The sequence below is a fragment of the Eucyclogobius newberryi genome, unplaced genomic scaffold (assembly GCF_026437365.1).
Source record: "Eucyclogobius newberryi isolate DKJ021-1_F unplaced genomic scaffold, fEucNew1.0.hap1 SCAF_11, whole genome shotgun sequence".
NCBI lineage: Eukaryota > Metazoa > Chordata > Actinopteri > Gobiiformes > Gobiidae > Eucyclogobius > Eucyclogobius newberryi.
Genome location: NW_027315735.1, coordinates 28,764,632 through 28,784,434, shown reverse-complemented (window position 1 = coordinate 28,784,434; position 19,803 = coordinate 28,764,632). Strand labels below are relative to the sequence as shown.

The 19,803-nt window shown below is 43.2% G+C and overlaps 1 protein-coding gene across 15 annotated transcripts in view; it reads right to left on the bottom strand.

The window, feature by feature from the left end:
* Positions 1-10,311: 10,311 nt before the first annotated feature.
* Positions 10,312-19,803, bottom strand: part of tenm2a (teneurin transmembrane protein 2a) — a 308,508-nt gene continuing 299,016 nt past the window's right edge. For all 15 annotated transcript variants that reach the window (XM_072439821.1, XM_072439824.1, XM_072439822.1 and 12 more), the window contains 6 exons: positions 18,683-18,952; positions 17,366-17,776; positions 15,742-15,852; positions 14,367-14,634; positions 13,600-13,730; positions 10,312-12,738 (listed from right to left, as the gene is read on the bottom strand). In XM_072439821.1, the coding sequence (XP_072295922.1) occupies positions 12,001-12,738; positions 13,600-13,730; positions 14,367-14,634; positions 15,742-15,852; positions 17,366-17,776; positions 18,683-18,952 (1,929 nt within the window). In that variant the 3' untranslated portion in view covers positions 10,312-12,000. The remainder of the gene's footprint in view (positions 12,739-13,599; positions 13,731-14,366; positions 14,635-15,741; positions 15,853-17,365; positions 17,777-18,682; positions 18,953-19,803) is intronic.

The following is a 19,803-nucleotide window of genomic DNA, read 5'->3' as shown; positions in this document are numbered from 1 at the left end:
TATCTCCCCTTCTCTGGCTGTCCATGCATTTATTAAGGCTCCATTTTAAATTGCTTTTATTTGTTTTTAAGTGTCTGAATGGTGCTGATACACTGTTCCTCTCTGAGCTTCTCCTTCCGGGCCTTTCTTTGCACATTAGACAGGACTCTTCTGTACCTGTTTTTAAGTCGCTTCTAAAAATGCACTTGTTTTTGTTGGATTTTGACACAGTTGACATTATAGCTGATTTCTTTTTTAACTAATAAAATTGTCTTATTTTAGGATGTTTAATGTTGTAGCACTTTGCTCAGCTTGGTTGTTTTAAAATGTGTTAGAAATAAAGTTGTCGTTTACGTTGCAGCTTAAGATAAGATATTCCTTTATTGTCCCACATGGGGAAATTTCATTGGTGCAACGCAGGTAGATACAGAGGTAGATCCAGAAGAACAGATCACTTATAGGAAGTCTGAAAAACACTTTCAGTAGAAGATCTCCTATAAATAAATAAAAACTCCCATAGACAAATAAATAAATACCATTGCATGTGATCACGACAGTAATTGCACATGAATATGTGTCACGACGGCACATAGATTGCACATGAATTTCACATGAATTCCAACAGTAATTGCACATATGACAGAATTGCACATCAGTATTAGGTTAGGTCAGTATTGCGACGGGATAACGTGACGATCTCCGGGTAAGACGACTGTTCTCCGCAGTTTCATGAGTTCGTCCTTTGTGTAAACGCGGTACGGCGCCGGCCGGGGGGCGGGGCCGGAGCCGGGGGGCGGGGCCGGAGCCGGGGGACTCAGAGCCAAGACACATCGCAACGACACGACGAAAACACTCAATCCAGCCGAATAAAGTCAAAACAAGTTAATTTAAAGCCATTCCAGTGCGTGTCCTGATCGTTCGTGAAGTTCCTCTTTCATATAAACGTGTATATAAACGTGTACCGACGACACGCCGTACTTTAGCGCGGCCGGAGGGCGCGGGGGGGGGGGCTGGTGGGCTCGCTCGGAGCTAGCTCACGTCACAACAACACAACGAACGCAACGAAAAACGCTCAAATCCAGCCGAAAAAAGTCAAAAACAGTTGAATTAAAAAACTATTCCAGCGCGTGTCCCTATCGTACAGTAAAATAGAAAAAATATACAAGCTATATTTACAAAATATAGGAGATAAAGCACAATAAGTGTGAGAAAGAAGAGAGTGTTTACACCGGGCTGCCAGCTGTACCAGCGCCTTATGACGTAAGTTAGTTAACACATTTAAATCAGAACTTTAAAGAGAGAAAATATCAAATCTATAACAATGTATCACTAATCTTGATAGTCATTAGATGTATTCCAAATGGGTGTGGAAAAAGTGATACTTTCGGTTTGCATTTTATTACATGCTATATACTTGTGTTATAGATAAGTTTCCCGACGGTGTCCCTCCCATTGGCAGTGATGGTTGGTAGCTGATGTGTGTGGTTTCTCCTTTGTCTGAACAACGCACCATTTAAAGGTAAATACTCAAAACTTTTATTTACATTCTACAAAATTGGTTCCATTTGGCATTGACATTTTTGGGAATTTTAGCTCAATTTTTAACATTCACTCATTTTAAATTTAAATTTACTGATTCAAAGGACGTCACTTTAACTCAAGGTTTGATTTTGTGTGTGAAAGATGATTTGATGCTGCTGAGAAGAAGGACGTGAACGATATGATGTCACAGAACTTTAAAGTGCCATTTTCTTTGGTTTCATTAATTACTCTTTTTGCCAATTTTTCCTCACTATAATCCTACAAATACAATGATACAAATGGTGTTTGATACAGATCTTTTTTGTAATTTTTCATATAACTAAAAGCCTATTAATTTGATGTTTTAGCAATGTCAGCTCCACCGGCTTACAACATGCCAGGGTACCAAGTAAACCACGGGTACCAAGAAAACCATGGGTACCAACAAAACCACGGGACCCAAGTAAACTACGGGCACCAAGTAAACACCGGGCACCAAGTAAACTACGGGCACCAGGTCAATACCCAGCAAGTGACAGCGGGGCCACAAGGTGAGTGGAAGCCAAAAGATGTGATATCAATATAGTAGTGAAGTAATGATGCCTCGGATGTAACAATGTTCAAATTTCACAAAGTAGAAATTTACATTGAAAACATTATTTTTTTAATTAACAAAAGACTAGGTCCAAGCTATACTTCAATCTTAGATCCACAAACCAGACCACATATAAACACTAGAAATGTCTGAGGAACAAATCTGCATTTTCCATGAAGCAATGTAAGCAATGTAACATATTTTCAAAAAGTATTCTGGATTTAATTTACTAAATCATTCTGACATTTTTGTTGAATAAAACTGTAGAATAAAAAAAAGAAAAAAAAAATTAAAGGAAAAGACACTCCTCCTTGAGCCGACACCTTAACGTGGTGGAGGGGTTTGAGTGCCCGAATGATCCCGGGAGCTATGTTGTCGGGGGCTTCATGCCCCTGGTAGGGTCTCCCAAGGCAAACAGGTCCTAGGTGACGGGTCAGACAAAGATCGGTTCAGAAGCCTCTTATGACGACGACACAATCAAGGCAGTTCACGTCGCCCGGATCGGCGTCACCGGGGCCCCATCCTGGAGCCAGGCCTGGGATGGGTGCTCCATGGCGAGCGCCTGGTGGCCGGGTCTTACCCCACGGGGCCCGGCCGGGCACAGCCCGAAAGAGCGACGTGGGGCCGCCCTCCCGTGGGCCCACCACCCGCAGGAGGATCCATAGGGGGCCGGTGCAGAGAGATCTGGGCGGCAGTCGACGGCAGGGGCCTCGGCGACCAGATCTCCGGACACAGAGACTAACTCTGGGGACATGGAATGTCACCTCGCTGGGGGGGAAAGAGCCTGAGCTTGTGCGGGAGGTTGAGCGATACCGACTAGATATAGTCGGCCTCACCTCCACGCACAGTTTGGGCTCTGGAACCCATCTCCTCGAGAGGGGCTGGACGCTCCACTTCTCTGGTGTTGCCCGCGGGGAGAGGCGGCGGGCTGGTGTGGGCTTGCTGATAGCCCCTCAGCTCAGCCGCCACGTGTTGGAGTTTACCCCGGTGAACGAGAGGGTCGCGTCCCTCCGCCTTCGGGTGGGGGACAGGTCTCTCACTGTTGTGGCGGCCTACGGGCCGAACAGCAGTGCAGAGTACCCGGCCTTCTTGGAGTCCTTGGGAGGGGTACTGGACAGTGCACCGACCGGGGACTCCGTTGTTCTACTGGGGGACTTCAACGCCCACGTGGGCAATGACAGTGACACCTGGAGAGGGGTGATCGGGAAGAACGGCTTCCCCGATCTGAACCCGAGCGGTGTTCAGTTATTGGACTTCTGTGCTAGCCACGGATTGTCCATAACGAACACCATGTTCAAGCACAAGGGTGTCCATCAGTGCACGTGGCACCAGGACACCCTAGGCCGGAGGTCAATGATCGACTTAGTTGTCGTGTCATCAGACCTCCGGCCGCGTGTCTTGGACACTCGGGTGAAGAGAGGGGCAGAGTTGTCAACCGATCACCACCTGGTGGTGAGTTGGATCCGCTGGCGGAGGAGGAAGCCGGACAGACTTGGCAGACCCAAGCGCATTGTGAGGGTCTGTTGGGAACGTCTAGTGGAGCCCTCTGTCAGTAGGGTATTCAACTCGCACCTCCGGGAGAGCTTCTCCCATGTCCCGGGGGAGGCTGGGGACATTGAGTCCGAGTGGACCATGTTCTCCGCCTCCATTGTTGATGCGGCTGCTCGGAGCTGTGGTCGCAAGGTCTCCGGTGCCTGTCGTGGCGGCAACCCCCGAACCCGGTGGTGGACACCGGAAGTAAGGGATGCCGTCAGACTAAAGAAGGAGGCCTATCAGGCCACTCTGGCTTGTAGGTCTCCGGAGGTCATCGACGGGTATCGGCAGGCCAAGCGAGCCGCGGCTCGTGCTGTCGCAGAGGCAAAAACCCGGGCCTGGGAGGAGTTCGGGGAGGCCATGGAGGAGGACTATCGGTCGGCACCAAAGAAATTCTGGCAAACCGTCCGGCGCCTCAGGAAGGGGAAGCAGTGTCTCACAAACACCGTTTACGGTGCGGGTGGAGGCCTGCTGACCTCGACTGGGGATGTCGTCGGACGGTGGAAGGAATACTTTGAGGATCTCCTTAATCCCTCAGTCACGTCTTCTGAAGAGGAAGTAGAGACCGGGGACTCGGAGGCTGGCTCATCCATCACCCAAGCTGAAGTCACTGAGGTTGTCCGCAAACTCCTCGGTGGCAGGGCTCCGGGGGTGGATGAGATCCGCCCTGAGTACCTAAAGTATCTGGATGTTGTAGGACTGTCTTGGTTGACACGTCTCTGCAACATCGCGTGGCGTTCGGGGACCGTGCCTCTGGACTGGCAGACCGGGGTGGTGGTCCCTCTGTTCAAGAAGGGGGACCGGAGGGTGTGTTCCAACTACAGAGGGATCACACTCCTCAGCCTCCCGGGTAAGGTCTATTCCAAGGTACTGGAGAGGAGAATCCGACCGATAGTCGAACCTCGGATTCAGGAGGAGCAGAGTGGTTTTCGTCCCGGTCGTGGAACACTGGACCAGCTCTATACCCTCCATCGGGTGCTCGAGGGTTCATGGGAGTTTGCCCAACCAGTCCACATGTGCTTTGTGGATCTGGAGAAGGCTTTTGACCGTGTCCCTCGGGGTGTCCTTTGGGGGGTGCTCCGGGAGTACGGGGTCCGGGGCCCTTTGCTCAGGGCTGTCCGGTCCCTGTATGACCGGAGCAGGAGCTGTGTTCGCATTGCCGGCAGTAAGTCAGACCTGTTCCCAGTGCATGTTGGACTCCGCCAGGGCTGCCCTGTGTCACCGGTTCTGTTCATAATTTTTATGGACAGAATTTCTAGGCGCAGTCAGGGGTCGGAGGGGGTCCGGTTTGGGGACCACAGGATCTCATCTCTGCTGTTTGCAGACGATGTTGTCCTGATGGCTCCATCAAACCCGGACCTGCAACATGCACTGGGACGGTTTGCAGCCGAGTGTGAAGCGGCTGGGATGAGAATCAGCACCTCCAAATCCGAGGCCATGGTTCTCGACCGGAAAAAGGTGGCTTGCCCTCTCCAGGTGGGTGGGGTGTCCTTGCCCCAAGTGGAGGAGTTCAAGTATCTCGGGGTCTTGTTCACGAGTGAGGGAAGGATGGAGCGTGAGATCGACAGGCGGATCGGTGCAGCGGCTGCAGTGATGCAGTCGCTGCATCGGACCGTTGTGGTAAAGAGGGAGCTGAGCCGAAAGGCAAAGCTCTCTATTTACCGGTCGGTCTACGTTCCTACCCTCACCTATGGTCATGAGCTTTGGGTAGTGACCGAAAGAACAAGATCGCGGATACAAGCGGTCGAAATGAGTTTCCTCCGCCGGGTGGCTGGGCGCTCCCTTAGAGATAAGGTGAGGAGCTCGGCCACACGGGGGGAGCTCGGAGTAGAGCCGCTGCTCCTCCACGTCGAGAGGAGCCAGCTGAGGTGGCTCGGGCATCTGTTCCGGATGCCTCCTGGGCGCCTCCCTCGGGAGGTGTTTCAGGCATGTCCCACCGGGAAGAGGCCCCGGGGAAGACCCAGGACACGCTGGAGAGACTATGTCTCTCGGCTGGCCTGGGAACGCCTCGGGATCCCCCCGGAGGAGTTAGAGGAAGTGTCTGGGGAGAAGGAAGTCTGGGAGTCCCTGCTCAGACTGCTGCCCCCGCGACCCGGCCCCGGATAAAGCGGCAGAAGATGGATGGATGGATGGAAAGGAAAAGACAAACATTAAATAAAAACAATCTTCTAAATGAACACTGGCTGCAACAAATACTGTATATATTTTGGACAAATGTTGTATTTTAATTTTTAAACTGCCATAAAATTGTCAAAGTCATCCAAACAATTTTTTTTCTTTTTTATCTGTTTTTTAGGCAAACATTGTTAAAAGACACTTTATTATGCTTTATTATGCTTTACTATGCTTTATTTTAAAAATAATTTTCAATCTTGTATTTCTCCAGAAAAATCCACACATTTTTTAAACACGTATCTACAAAATTTCTCACATTGTCAAAAATATAATTACAAAAAATAGACATAAAAAATATTTCTTATATCTTCTATTTCTCGATAGCTGCCATATTAGGGGAAATATTGGTTGTGAAAACAAACCAGTGATAAACAAAGTGGCGATATCTGAGAATGCCCCTCGGACTATGACGTCATACTGAAAGTGAAACAAAGTCCAAATAGGCTTAACGGGAAATTTTTTTGTTTATGGAGACATAAAAGTTAAACTGTAATTCAAATAGATTAAGAACAATGTATTCATTTCTTGTCTGTTTAGACTAAATAAATACATTTTTCAAAATACAAACTAAAAAAAAACAAAAAGAATTTATGACCAAATTTCCCCCAACAATATAAGACTGGATTCCTTTTTATCTGTATAAATATCTGTAAAAATGAGCTCATTTTCATCACCATATTTAAATATGATATGGAGTAAATCCATCCATCCATTTTCTACCGCTTGGTCCCTTTCGGGGTCGCGGGTGACTGGAGCCTATCCCAGTGACTTCGTAGAAAATGGATGGATGGATGGAGTAAATCTATATCAGAACATATGGTTGTTACCACCTCAGTGACGTGGGCCTTGACTGTTTACCTAATGTCTCTACCTTCTCTCTCTCCAGTTCTTGTCACACTGTCTTATCTAACGAAACCTTTGGGCCAGAAAACCTTAATCTGCTGTTTGTTAAAACTGTTTATATTAACAACACAGATGTAGAAAGTGGAGGGATTCTTCACTGCAAGATGAAGCTTTTTTTTCTAGCACTTTTACATGTTAAATATTTTTAGTTTCATTTTCTGCTGATCAAGACCGACCTCCACCTCATTACCCAAATATCAGGCAATATCTTATCTTAATGATTAAGCAGCTCAGTCCCATTGTGAGTGCAGTTTCAGTGTCTTTCTATCTGTCACCAGAGGCCCGTCGCCTTGGTGATCCGGTCTCTGTATGCAGTGAGTCTGCTGCCAAGAGCAGCCTTGGACCACTTCTCATTAAAATACATAACCGTACTTTCTTTTGTCACTCAGTGAAGGCATTTTATTTTGGGTAGATAATTAAATCAGTGTGTGTTTTAATCATAATTTTGTAGATTCAAAATTCATATGGAGTATCGAGCCTTTTCCATAGTATCAAAATCACGTTTGAAATGTTTGTATTGTGACTATTCAACACTAGGATTGATTAGAATGTGGTTATGGATTATTATGACATCTTTACTTTATAGACACTAAAATACTGTATATTTCAGCCCAATCTAATCTTGCCTTAATGAAAGCTCCGTGTCATAACCATGAGCCCCGCAGCAGCTCTGATCCTGCCGGTGCTGCCATGTCATTACCAGGGCGACGCCTCCCGCCATGAGCATAATTACATTGAAATCTCAGCGGCCACGGCTCCCCTTGAACCCCGCTCCAGACTGAAGAGCCTAATCCAGCCAATCCTCCACGCCGTCATGTCATTTTCAGAAAAAGAATGTCTAAAATTGGCCTCCTTCATCTGCGACTCGCCATGTCAATCCAAAACCTCTGTGTTTGTGGGTGCCGACCATCAGCCAGATGTACTTCCTGGGTCAGCTGAGAAAAGTCAAACTGCAGCCCTGATGATGCTGCACTTTTACATGGCCTTGACTAGTTTTTCTTTTCATAGTTAATAATTGACTAAGATGAGATAAGATATGCCTTTAATGTCCACACATGGGGAAATGTTGGTGTTACAATGCAGTAGATACAGGGGGAAAGGACAGATAACTTATAGGAAGTTTAAAAAACACTCTTAATAGAAGAACTCTTATAAACAAAAACAAAAACTCCTATTAACAAAACTCCTGTAAACAGGTCCTCTCATATCTTAATAGGGAATGGAGGGCAGAAAATACAAATAAAGATAAAATAATAATAATAATAATAAAATAATAAAACTACTTGATGTTAGTTGTTTTTTTCTGCACCATATCATCGCAGCACACCCCTAGTTTCAGCCGATTGAAGATTTTGTGTCTGATTTCGACTCCATTTGACCCTCTTTCTTTCTTTCTTTCTTTCTTTCTTTCTTTCCTTCTCTTTTGCAGTGGTCGTGGTTCAGAATAACACGGACAGCGGCTCAAACACCTGCGTTAACTGCTGTGCGTGTTGTGTGTGCTTTGCTTGTCTGTGCAATCTACTGGGATGTGAATTTGACTAAATATGATGTCACTGATTCATGTAGACTGCTGCTTATGTTTAATTTCAATGTTAAAAATGAATTAAATGTATTCGAACGCTATCTTTATTGAGTCTGTGTCTAATGCGCAAACTGGAGAAATCAAAGGTAATGCAAATGGTTGTTTCTGCTTTGAGTAAATAAACCAAACAGGGAGTGTCTGATTAAATACACAGACATTTCCAATAAGTACATGCGGTAACTGATACTTACTGTATGGAAGTTTTGTGTTTCATTAAGCGTATGACACGAATAACAACGCGGGTTTGATCATTTCACGCCGCGTACCAGATGTCAGTAATTTTCTGTTCCATTATCCACCCAAATGTGAGTCTTGGCCTTTTGCTTTTGACCTACTGTCGTGAGGAAGCTGCAGATGCATTAGACTTACTGTCACGATGATGGCATGTTTATCATTTTAATGTAAAGATAATTGACATGCACAAGTGGTATTTTGTAATATGTGATGGTGTGAGTTCCTGATAAATGTTTCTTTACCTTGTTGGAGTGACTGTTGTGCATCGTTTTCCATGTTTGTGTGTTTGAACCTGGTGGAAACGGGTTCTTTTAGGAGCCACTGATGTTGTTATATTTGTAGATTTTTCTCTATATATTGTACTAATAAAAAACATAAAAAAATAAAACACCTCAGTTATCTTCATTGACTCCATATTGGCACCTCTGCAGCCACAGCCGTCTTGGGACAGATTGACAAAGGCATGGAGGAATGCTGAATCTGATCATTATCTGATTATGAAAATGTCATGTAAACATTTCCATCTGATGTGAGTAATCAGATTTCTTTCTGATTGTTCAGACTGTGCAGTTTTTGACAATGATAATTAAGCCAAATGGGCGAAGTAATGCTAAAGATGGATGTTATTTTCAAAAATCAATGTACTTTGTCTTCCAAATACAATAGTTACTCTAAGAATATATGGATTCACTTTAGATGATCAGATCTAATTATAGGGTTATCTGACTTTTATTGACCATGTAATTGATGGAAAGTCAAGACAGATATTTCTCTGTACTTTTTTTTCTCTTTTACTTTTTTGTTGTAAAGTATTGTGTATTCTGCATGGATATGTACATGTATCTGTAGTTTACTTAAGTGGATACTTTTTACTCTTACTTCACTACATTTGAGAGCAGGTATCTGTACTTTCTACAGCACAACATGTTTGATCTGGACATAAAAGTAAAAGTACTCAAGATTTGGTTTAATTGTGTATTTTAGCCTGCATCACGTATTTGATTTCAACCTTAAGATTTGAACAAACAAAACAAAAGTATATCAAAGACCAAAGATCAGAACAATTCCTTATCAAAGTCTCTACATTTAACAGTTAAACAGTTCTTCAAAAATCTGTGTAAATTACTTTATATTATTACAGTACATTTATAATCAAATATTTTCTTAAGTAAAGGTTTTAATGTGATTATTTAACTTTTACTGGAGTAATTTTTCAGTCTTTGTAGCTGTACTTTTACATAAACATAAAAAGTAACTATACCGTTCTGAAAAGACTGCTTTAATCTGGAATATGTTTACTAATTTAACTTAATATAAAACTACCCGTAACACAATAATCTGAATAAAATCTATGTCATTAATTGCGGGAGTCTTTTCGCATGTTTTTGCATGTTCTCTCTGTGTCGGGGTAAAAGTCTGTCCCTCATACACAGTAGGTTAATCCTCCCGCCAGGTTTGGACCATGAACCTACAGATCAAGAAGAAGACTTTCAGTTCCTCTCGCTCCGACGTTTCCCCGGGTCCCATCGAAGACTCCCGTCGAACGCAGGAGACACTTTTCAAAATCCACCTTTTCCGCACCTTGTAAACTCCATCTCTGACTCCACCGTAAATATCCATCTGGTTCTTATCAAAAGGCAAAATGTGTATTATTGATCTGTGATGCGGCGCGCGGACCCACTGCCCACCGAGATCAAAGCACGGGCGCGCTCAGGATGAAGAGCGCGACCGTCAATAAAGAAAACACCCCGAAAGACTCCGAGACGAGACGAAAGTGAAGCACACGCAGTCCAAGTAAACAATTATGTTTTATTGATAAGGTTTTCTCAGAAGAGCCTCTAGTTTTCAGTGAATGCTTCGCCATCACCCTTTTCGATAATAATAATACTGATTTGGTACATTATTGGTAATATTATCATGACATCCAGCACTCACAGAGTCTCTTCACAGTGAGAAGGATCCAGTACTGCTACTGCTGTCGGATTCTAGGACAATTAAAATCTCTTTGCTGCTTCCAAAAAAAGGAAAAACAGAAAAACAATAAGAAAACAAACATCCAACTCGGGGCTCGATATTGTAAAGATATGGAGAGTAGTGCCACAAAAGTCTAATAGTAGTAGTAGTAAGACCAGCTAAAGATTTTGCACATACAAGCCACTTCCTCTTAGAAATATAAAAGTTGATATTCTCAACAATATTCTACTGTGCTGCATAAAGGTAGACCTATACACTGTACATCGAAATATAGCTCGAAAAAACGCATTTCACAGTTTTAAAGACTTTATTTAAAGTATAAACCGCTTTTTAAAACACTTTGTTACATAAATTATTCTTTTTGAGCGTGACTAGTATTTGCCCTGGCAGCAAAAAACTGAATCATAATAATAATAATAATGATAATAATAATACAAAAACAAAATCTTACATATCTTACAAAAGAAAATAAACATTGATCTTGAATATAACCGGTGACTCCTTCATGATTGTCATATAGTACTAAGAATAAATAAATAAATGAAATCGTCAAATAAATACTACCTTTTTTCATGTGTTTTCTGCTTCACCGTGAGTTGAGTGGTAATCGCTCTGTACAGAAGTGCCTTGTGTGAAAAGTCTCACGAATCTACCGCGACTGAAACGTACAAAACTACGGCATCTACAGTTTTACGCAACATCCTGAAATCAGTGTATCGGACACATAAGTAGTTTAATATGACTCCGCCTCCGCCCCGATTCCAAAAAAAGAAACAATGCTGTGAGAGAGAGAGAGAGAGAGAGAGAGATACCACTGTCCACAAATATAGTAATCTTTTTTTTTTCCACTTTTGTTTTTTTAAAAAGCTCGTTTCTTCCGGAGTCCGTCAAACAGCTCGTTCAAAGGTGCCGTTTCCTTATTCTTCGCTCGCTCGGTGGGACTGGTCGTGTGGGGTGATGAGAGGCCTGAGACAGGGACGTTGGACTTTTTTGACAGTGTCGTTATGTCGTTATTGGTGACGTGAGGCTAAAACGGGCGGGGCTCTTGAGGGGCTCCGTCTCCATGTTGGTCCCCACAGAGTCTATGGGAGACGAGCCTCCAGCGCAGAGGCCGGCGCAGTGCAATCTCACTGTGTGTCAGCTGCAGCAGGGCAACAGGACTGCGTTTCAGCGTGACCCAAAAAATATGGGCGAAAATATCAATATCTTTTGTAAAAAGGGGAATCGTACTCGTTAAGCAACAGTTCGCAAAGTTCTTCAGTGCTTTTTCAGTTGTTCAAAAGAAGGGAACGAAAAAAAAAAAAAAAAAAAAAAGAACAGCTCCACTCAAGTTTACATTTTTTGCCTGTGGCAGTAAAATTAACAAGAATATGTTTTGTTTTCTTCTCATAAGTCATTCTTGAAAAGTCCCTGCAGCATTCCTTAAGAAACCCAGTGGTTGTTTGGAGCGGAGCAGGGCTGAGGAGGCTGGGACACCGGAGGGGGCGCACATTCAGGAGGGCTGTTACCTGCGGCCCATCTCGTTCTGTCGGAGGAACTGGATGTTGTTGCTGCTGTCGGCCAGTTCCGGATACTGCTCCACAGGCAGGACGTAGTAGCCCTCATAGCCCTGCACTTTCCCCGCCGTCAGCAGCTGCTGCCGCTCGCCCTCCGTCCACAGCCGGCTCCCCCCTTTACCGTCCCGCGCCCTCTGCTGCTCTTTGGCCCACGCCCCGGCCAGCGCCCTCTGCCGGGCCAGCTCCAAAAGTCTCACCTTCTCCTCATCCACCACGTCCGCCGCCAGACCGTAGCGCACGCTCAGCACCAGCGAGGGCACGGAGAACTCCACCGTCACCCCTCTCCTCGATCGCCCGCTCACGGTCACGTTCACGCCGCTCTCCAGAGACTTTCGCCCATTAGTCAACCCCAGAGCCAACAGGTCGCTGTCAGCCGACCCCACTTTCACGAAGTAGTGACAATCTTTTCCGTCCTGGGTGTAGTGCGTCCCGTCGAGGTACTGGGCGCCGTTCAGGACCAAAGCGATCTTCCTGCTGTCCTCGGAGGCCAGGGAGGACACGGCGGCCACCACTCTGTCCTCCTTCAGGGCCAGCATGACGCCCCGCCCGATGATGGGGGTGCTGGTGCCGAACCAGTGTCCCGGCTTGTCCTTTCGCCGACGCCGCTCCTTGTTCAGCAGGCGACCCTCCAGAGCCATGAACGCCTGGTTGTGACGCTCGGCGGCCTGCTGCACTCCAGTGATGAGCTGCAGGAGACGACAGGGGGAAGATGTTTAACCAGTGATATTTGGGTTTGGTTTAGTAAAGAGTAAATACTGTGCACATTTGAAAGTGTTGATGATGAGTCAAAAAGGAATAGGGCAGGGCAATGTGGTGATATGATATTTTGTTGATATTGTAATATTGTAATTCAGTAATTCTTTATTTAACGCAGCTTGAGGCTCAGAGACACTTTTTCTCACTCACTTATAATGTTGAGCATGTTCTGAGCGAGTGTGAGAGTGTGAGATCTTACAAGGAATACAAACAAATTAAGTGTTCATGAAAAATTAAAAAATAAGAGACAATTGTGATATTATTTTTTGGGGGCATATTGTGTCCACCTCAATGTGGAAAACATGCATTTATTATAAAGACAAGACGATAATTTTCTATTATTTCACACAATATTTCCTCATCATCATTAGCACCTCCACTAATCAACACGTTTTGAACAATATGAACTGATGAGCGGGGAACAAGTGCCTGTTCTTGAGATGAAACATTTACAAAACAAATACATGTTTATAGGTTTGTATATTTTCAGCGTATTTACACAAAAGGGTGCAAATAAAGAAAATCTGATGAGGTTTTTAACTTACTCTTTGCAGTATTTTAAACAGTCAAATATGTTTTAGTGCAATGCCTATAAAATGTAATTAGTTTTCAGTTGGAACTATCAATCAGAATAATAGTCATTACGATACATGAGGTTAAAAAAACAGCTGTATCTGTGTGTGTGCAAGAACAATGAATTAGAATGAGTTTAGTCACAAAAGGACGGCATAAAGTGCATTAATGAACTGCGGCGTGTTCAGGGCCGCGCGGGGTGAGCCCGGCGGTCGTACCTGTCCATTCTCGCAGTGCTGCGTCGCCAGCAGCTCGAACGGCGGCTCCACAAAGTAGAGCGTGTGTCGGGGGAATCCGGGGATTATGTTACTGAGCTGGAAACCAAACATGACGAGCCAGCTCTTCACATCTACGACAGGGGAGAGAGTTAAACACACGCCAAACATTATTTATACCTCAAAGAACCAGGCCGCAGCTGCTCTATGTAAATCTGTCAACGTACAACGCCGTCAAACTCTAACTAACTCGTTCATGATATTTGCTCTACATCTGAAAGCGCGAGCGAAGCGAAGAGCGGGATGCAGCCAATTATGAGTTGCACGCGTCTGCATTTAGTCGTAACTTAATGTAATTTGAGTTTTTAAATTATCAGATTGAAGAGGAGCTCAAGTTAATGTCTTGACAGCAAATGCGATCAAAATAACTCCTGCTTAATTGCCTAAAAAGATGATTCACACAAACAGTATGTTGGACTGTTGCTTGTTTTCCATTTAAGCTTTTAAACGCTAATGTAATTACTTTAAATGTCCAGCAACCCTTATGTAATAGATAATCGTATGTCAAAGTCACCATTTCCATACTTATTTGTACATTTGTACCTTATTGGATTCATTTTTTGCAATTTTTGATGATTTTAATGATTTTCATCCACGCTAACTTCTTCTAATTCTTGTAACATCCAAGTTTTGCAATCAAACAGCCAGAAAAGTGAGACAGATTGTGACTTTATAAAGTTATTTGGTCGCACAGTGCTGTTTTTTTGTACCTGTTACGTAGTTCTTGACGTCCAGCATGTCGCTGAGAGGGTTGTTGTTCTTGAACATGTACAGGTTGAAGGGCGCCGGGTCCTTGCCGATCTTGGGCCAGATGCCGTAGTCCGGAGAGGTCCAGCGTCCGGCCAAAACATCGTAGTCCCTCTGCGTGAAGTGCACCAGCTTGGTCAGGGGGTCGTAGAGGCCCCCGTGGAAGCCGACCACCAGCTGAAACTCCGGGTTAGAGTCCAGGTAGACCTCCCCGTAGGCCGTGTACTGCACCTGGAGCAGACAAACGACAGAAAGGTCGACTTTAGAGGTCATTTTCTATAATAAGCTTTGGTAACTTCAATTTATCGCCCAAATCTCACTCGTGTTCAATCAACTTTTGAAAGATCTGGGCATTATGTGTAAAACTATCTTTATAATCAGGCAATATTTTAGAGACGCATCAGGAATGTGCTTGTAAATGTTTCTTAGTTGAGGTTCAAAATGAGGACAAAATGTGGCTGTAAAATTACCACAAAAGGACAGAAATATCACCTTTTAGTATAAATTTAAACAAATTATACTTTGTCTCTTTTTGTGGTAATTTTTAAGGATTTAAAAGATAGACAATTAACTCGATGTTCTAGCACATCTCCACAGTAAAAATGATGATATTATACATTTTTGGATAAATTCTCACACCTTCTTCACTTTATAGCTTTATGTTTCCTTAAAGACTGAGGTAAAATGGCAATAAAATGTAATCATAATCCAATCTTTTTGACAATATACAAGCAGGAGATCACTTGAGTTAGTTATATATAAACATACTAAGTCTATATATATGTGAACCGTGATCAAATTTAAATCGGGACGCTGCAATACATCATGATGCATCTTAATATCTGTTTGTGAGCACATTTGCAATTTTCACACACGCAACTTGGTTTTTTCTGATTTCTGGACCTTTAAGATTATTTAACCGACACGCAAACTGCAAAATCTGACACGAGTGCTTAGAGGAACCACCACCAGAGAGAAATCAGATGTCTTTTGTAGTTTTTAATAGTCTTGTAACTCCAGATAACGACGATTAATTCAAGCACAGCCAGTGATTTGAATAGACATTATAAAATATGTATTCTTTTTGTCCCTGATAATCTGTACTTTATCTGTACGGCATTATTTGTTCACATCCTTGCTCACCCCTCACTTAAAGCCTTTTCACTGGTGCGTCAGTTGGTATCAGAACAGTTTCTTGGGAGCAGATAAGGATTTACTGTCGGGTAAATAGGACACAGTGGCATGGAGACGAGGCTTTTTCCCCCCTCCTCACTTTGAGCCGGCCGTTAGTGCGCGTTCGGACTCGACGGGAGACTTTCGCTGAGGTTTATCGATTACCTGTTTGATCATCTGACCGTTGCTGCTGAAGACGGCCAGCGGAGTGCCGGTGTTGTCCGACGCGATGTAATACTCCTCTCCGCTGCTCACCTCCATCGCAAAGAGGTGGCCCTGAGGCAGAAACACACACAGCTTTAGAGAGACATCTTTTCACTTACATAAAGCTGGCCGAGGATCACAATCAATACTGTCGGATACAAGAACAAAACCTGTGATACTTTGTCTTTAGCTGGCTATTCTTACAGTATCGGAATGTTTCTGGGTACTTTTAGTGCTTTGTAACTTGTGTCCGTTGTGTGTTTACGTGTTTTTTTTTTTATGTTTTATTGCGCACGCTAAGCTTTTTGCACGTGTTTTTGAATCAAACAAACTGTCAAATAAATTAACTAAACTCATTTTTCAAGCAAAACCAACAGTTGAGGCAATCCCAGTGAATCTTGTCAGTGCTTTTTGTGCTAACTTGTCACTGTACGTGCCGGAAAATTCAAAAACGTGTAATTTATTTGGTCAAATTTGCATGCAATTGAAGGCCAACGTGACAAAACATGAAAAGAGCATGTCGCAATTGTCTCTTATTATCTGTAAAAAGTGTTCCTCGGGTAAGTAAACGGTTGGTTTCTTTATAATTGACTTCACAAGGCACAATATAATGGAATACACAACTAGAGAAAATCATAAACTGTGGCAACAACTGCTCAACCTCCAAAACGTTCTTAGAAATCGGACCTCCAGGTGATCTTATGCTTTTTTCTCTGGCTCTTTTAACTTCTGATTGTTGTTGTTATTTTTTTTAATCGTGAATAGTCTTCATTTCCTTTGTAATGTTTCTGAAATGTTTGTCATGACGTGTCTGTCGTCTGTGAGGTTTAGTTTCATCCGTGAAAACATTAAACGTTCATTTAGACAACAGACACATGCTGTACAATAACTCAACACTGCAAAATTAAACACGTTGCTATTGTGAAGACATATTTATGATAAAGCTGCTACAGACACATTGATTAATATGCACTGTCCTAATTAAAATCAATATATAATAAAACAACGACAATAAAACCAGCTTTTATTGTAAGTGCTACATGCGCAACTTTTTTGTAATTCATAAATATTCATTGATTTTTATGTGGGTTTTTGGACCTGTTTGCTAATTTATAGGTTTCAGCTTCCTGTTAAAGGGACTATAATTCCCAAATTGAGTTGAGTTTTACATTTCTGCTAGTTGTTAGACCGACTAAATGTAATCTGTTAGTCTTAGCCTTAGTTCACCAGGTAAATAGGAATGTTTCTTGGTGTTTATTTTTAGATGACGTCACGAAACATCTTGTACCACCAAACGAGACGTACATAAATAAAATATCACACTAAAATCACCTTGATGTTTCTCTACGCTTCCCTGTTTGCTCAGGTTTACTTGTGTTTTCACCAAAATAAACACGATTAAATAGTAAAAGAAATTGATAGCAGATGCGATGTAGCTTGTACATCTACGTTTTGCGCAGATCCAATTTTCCCCGCAGTCACAGGCACCATATTTTATTTAGAATCGTTGCTTGCTCTGACATTTTCATCACTGTTGCTCTATTTCAAGCCGTTTTTTCAAAGCTGTTCAACCCAAAATCCTCACCTGCAGATCATAGTAGAGCGACGAGATGTCCGAGCTGGAGTGGTTGAAGATGTGCGTGACTCTGGTGGGGTGGTTCAGATCGGCGTAGAAGAACTGCAGGTGCTGCCCCATGCTGTTCCGCGTGGACACCCTGCGCCCGAGCCCGTCGTAGTGGTAGACCACGCTCCACCCGCCGGGGCCCCTGTTGTACGCCCGCAGCAGCTGGCCTTTGGAGTTGTAGTCGAAAACGTCGGACCCGCGCTGGCTCAGGTAACCGTCCTCGTCCAGCTTGTACTGGACGTCCCCCAGGCGCGTGATGCGGTCCCGGAGGTCGTAGCGCAGGGGCAGGATGCGGGCGGTGTTCCCGGGGTTGAGCAGGTGGAGGTTCCCGTTCAGGTCGTAGCTGTAGCGCCAGGTTGACCAGTCGTTAACCTGGAGAAATGATTACAAGTATGTGTTATAGATGCTAAGATATAGATACATTTATACTGTATTTTCCGGACTATAAGTTGCACCTTTTTTTTTATAGTTTTGGCCGGGGTGCAACTTATACTTATATAATTATATTCTGGAGCGACTTATATGTGATATTATTTGTTATTTTCATACTCCAGTGACACTTATATATGTTTTTCTTCTCTATTATGCATTTTTTGGCTGGTACGACTTATACTCTGGAAAATACGGTAGATGCTAAAAAAACAACTACTGGTGCACTTGAAAATACATTTAATTTTATTATTTCAGGCTATATTTTGGGCTGATTTTCAGTTAGATATTTTCTTCTAATTTTGTTCTCCCAAAAGATACGTCTAGACAGTGAAGTAGGTCACGGAGAAACTGAATATAGTTTAAATATTCTGTTTATTTTGGGTCTAGACACGTCTTGATCACATATAAATGCTGAAATTGACAGACTGCAATAAAGGCTTAACACGCTCTATTTGCCAAAGCGCAGCAAAAAAAAAAAATCTATCTGCTATGAATCATCTTGGCCACAGATCATATAATATAATCGTAAGAATTTAAAAATAATGATCGCGAGAATTGTTGGAAGCAGATATAAGTGATTGAATTTAAATCTGTGCACAGAAGCTGAATGTTATTTTATTTGGCTATTTATATCACATTGTCATTACTTTTTCATTCAGGTAGTTTGATTTAAGGCTAGTTTTTTCATGGTTTCAATATGTTTTCATTGGTTTTGACATTACAATATTTCAGTGATATTAAGACTAAAATGAGATATCACACATGTAAAAGTGTCCTTCAGAGTGCTTTCTGTCACTCTTCTCATGCACCGTGAGAAGAGTGACCAAAAACGGGGCCTGAACTCGCCTTGACTCCGCTGAGCTGTCCGTCGCCGTCGTAGTCGTATCTGTACTGCGTGGTGTTGGCGTAGGGCCCGATCTTCAGCTCCCGCTTCACCACTCGCCCCATGCTGTCGTACTGGACCGTCATCCAGTACATGAGCGAGCGGAAGATCTCGTACTGCACCTCCTTGATGCGCCCGTGGGTGTCGAAATGCTTGCTCAGGGTCATGACCGCCGTGGTGATGATCTGGTTGATGTCGTAGTAGATCACGCCGAATTTGCCAAAGTGCTCCACCTGTGAGGGAAAAGAAACAAGCACGGTTGGAGTTGAGGGTACAGTAACTCGTATTCATGCTTTTTGTTTTAATTTGAAGACGCTACAAGGTAAGGGTCAATTTTTGGTATGATTGTTAAAACAGAAACAAAAAACTACAATGCAATGTACTGCAACATTTTGATCAGATTTATGGAATTGTTTTAAAATGTGGAACTGGAACGACAATTTAATTAAATCAAACGCAAAAATAAATCTGATTGAGCCATTATTGTGGTGTTTGATGTCTGATTTGCATTTGAACAAACTGTTTTTCACTATTGAGGCCCAAAATCAAATTTCAAAGTATTACATAAGTCAAAAGAAGACACATTATGCAAAAAAAAGAGAGCATGTTACCATGTTATAAGATAAGATAAGATAAGATAAGATATTCCTTTATTGTCCCACATGGGGAAATTTCATTGGTGCAACGCAGGTAGATACAGAGGTAGATACAGAAGAACAGATCACTTATAGGAAGTCTGAAAAACACTTTCAGTAGAAGATCTCCTATAAATAAATAAAAACTCCCATAGACAAATAAATAAATACATAAATACCATTGCATGTGATCACGACAGTAATTGCACATGAATATGTGTCACGACAGCACATAGGTTGCACATGAATTCCAACAGCAATTGCACATATGACAGAATTGCACATCAGTATTAGGTTAGGTCAGTATTGCGAGTGTTCAGTACTAACAGTTTTTGTTATAAAGTCTGACAGCAGCAGGAAGGAAAGACCTACGGAACCTTTCCTTCGCACATCGAGGGTGGATCAGTCTCTCACTGAAGCTGCTCTCCAGAGCGGAGAGAGTGTCCTGC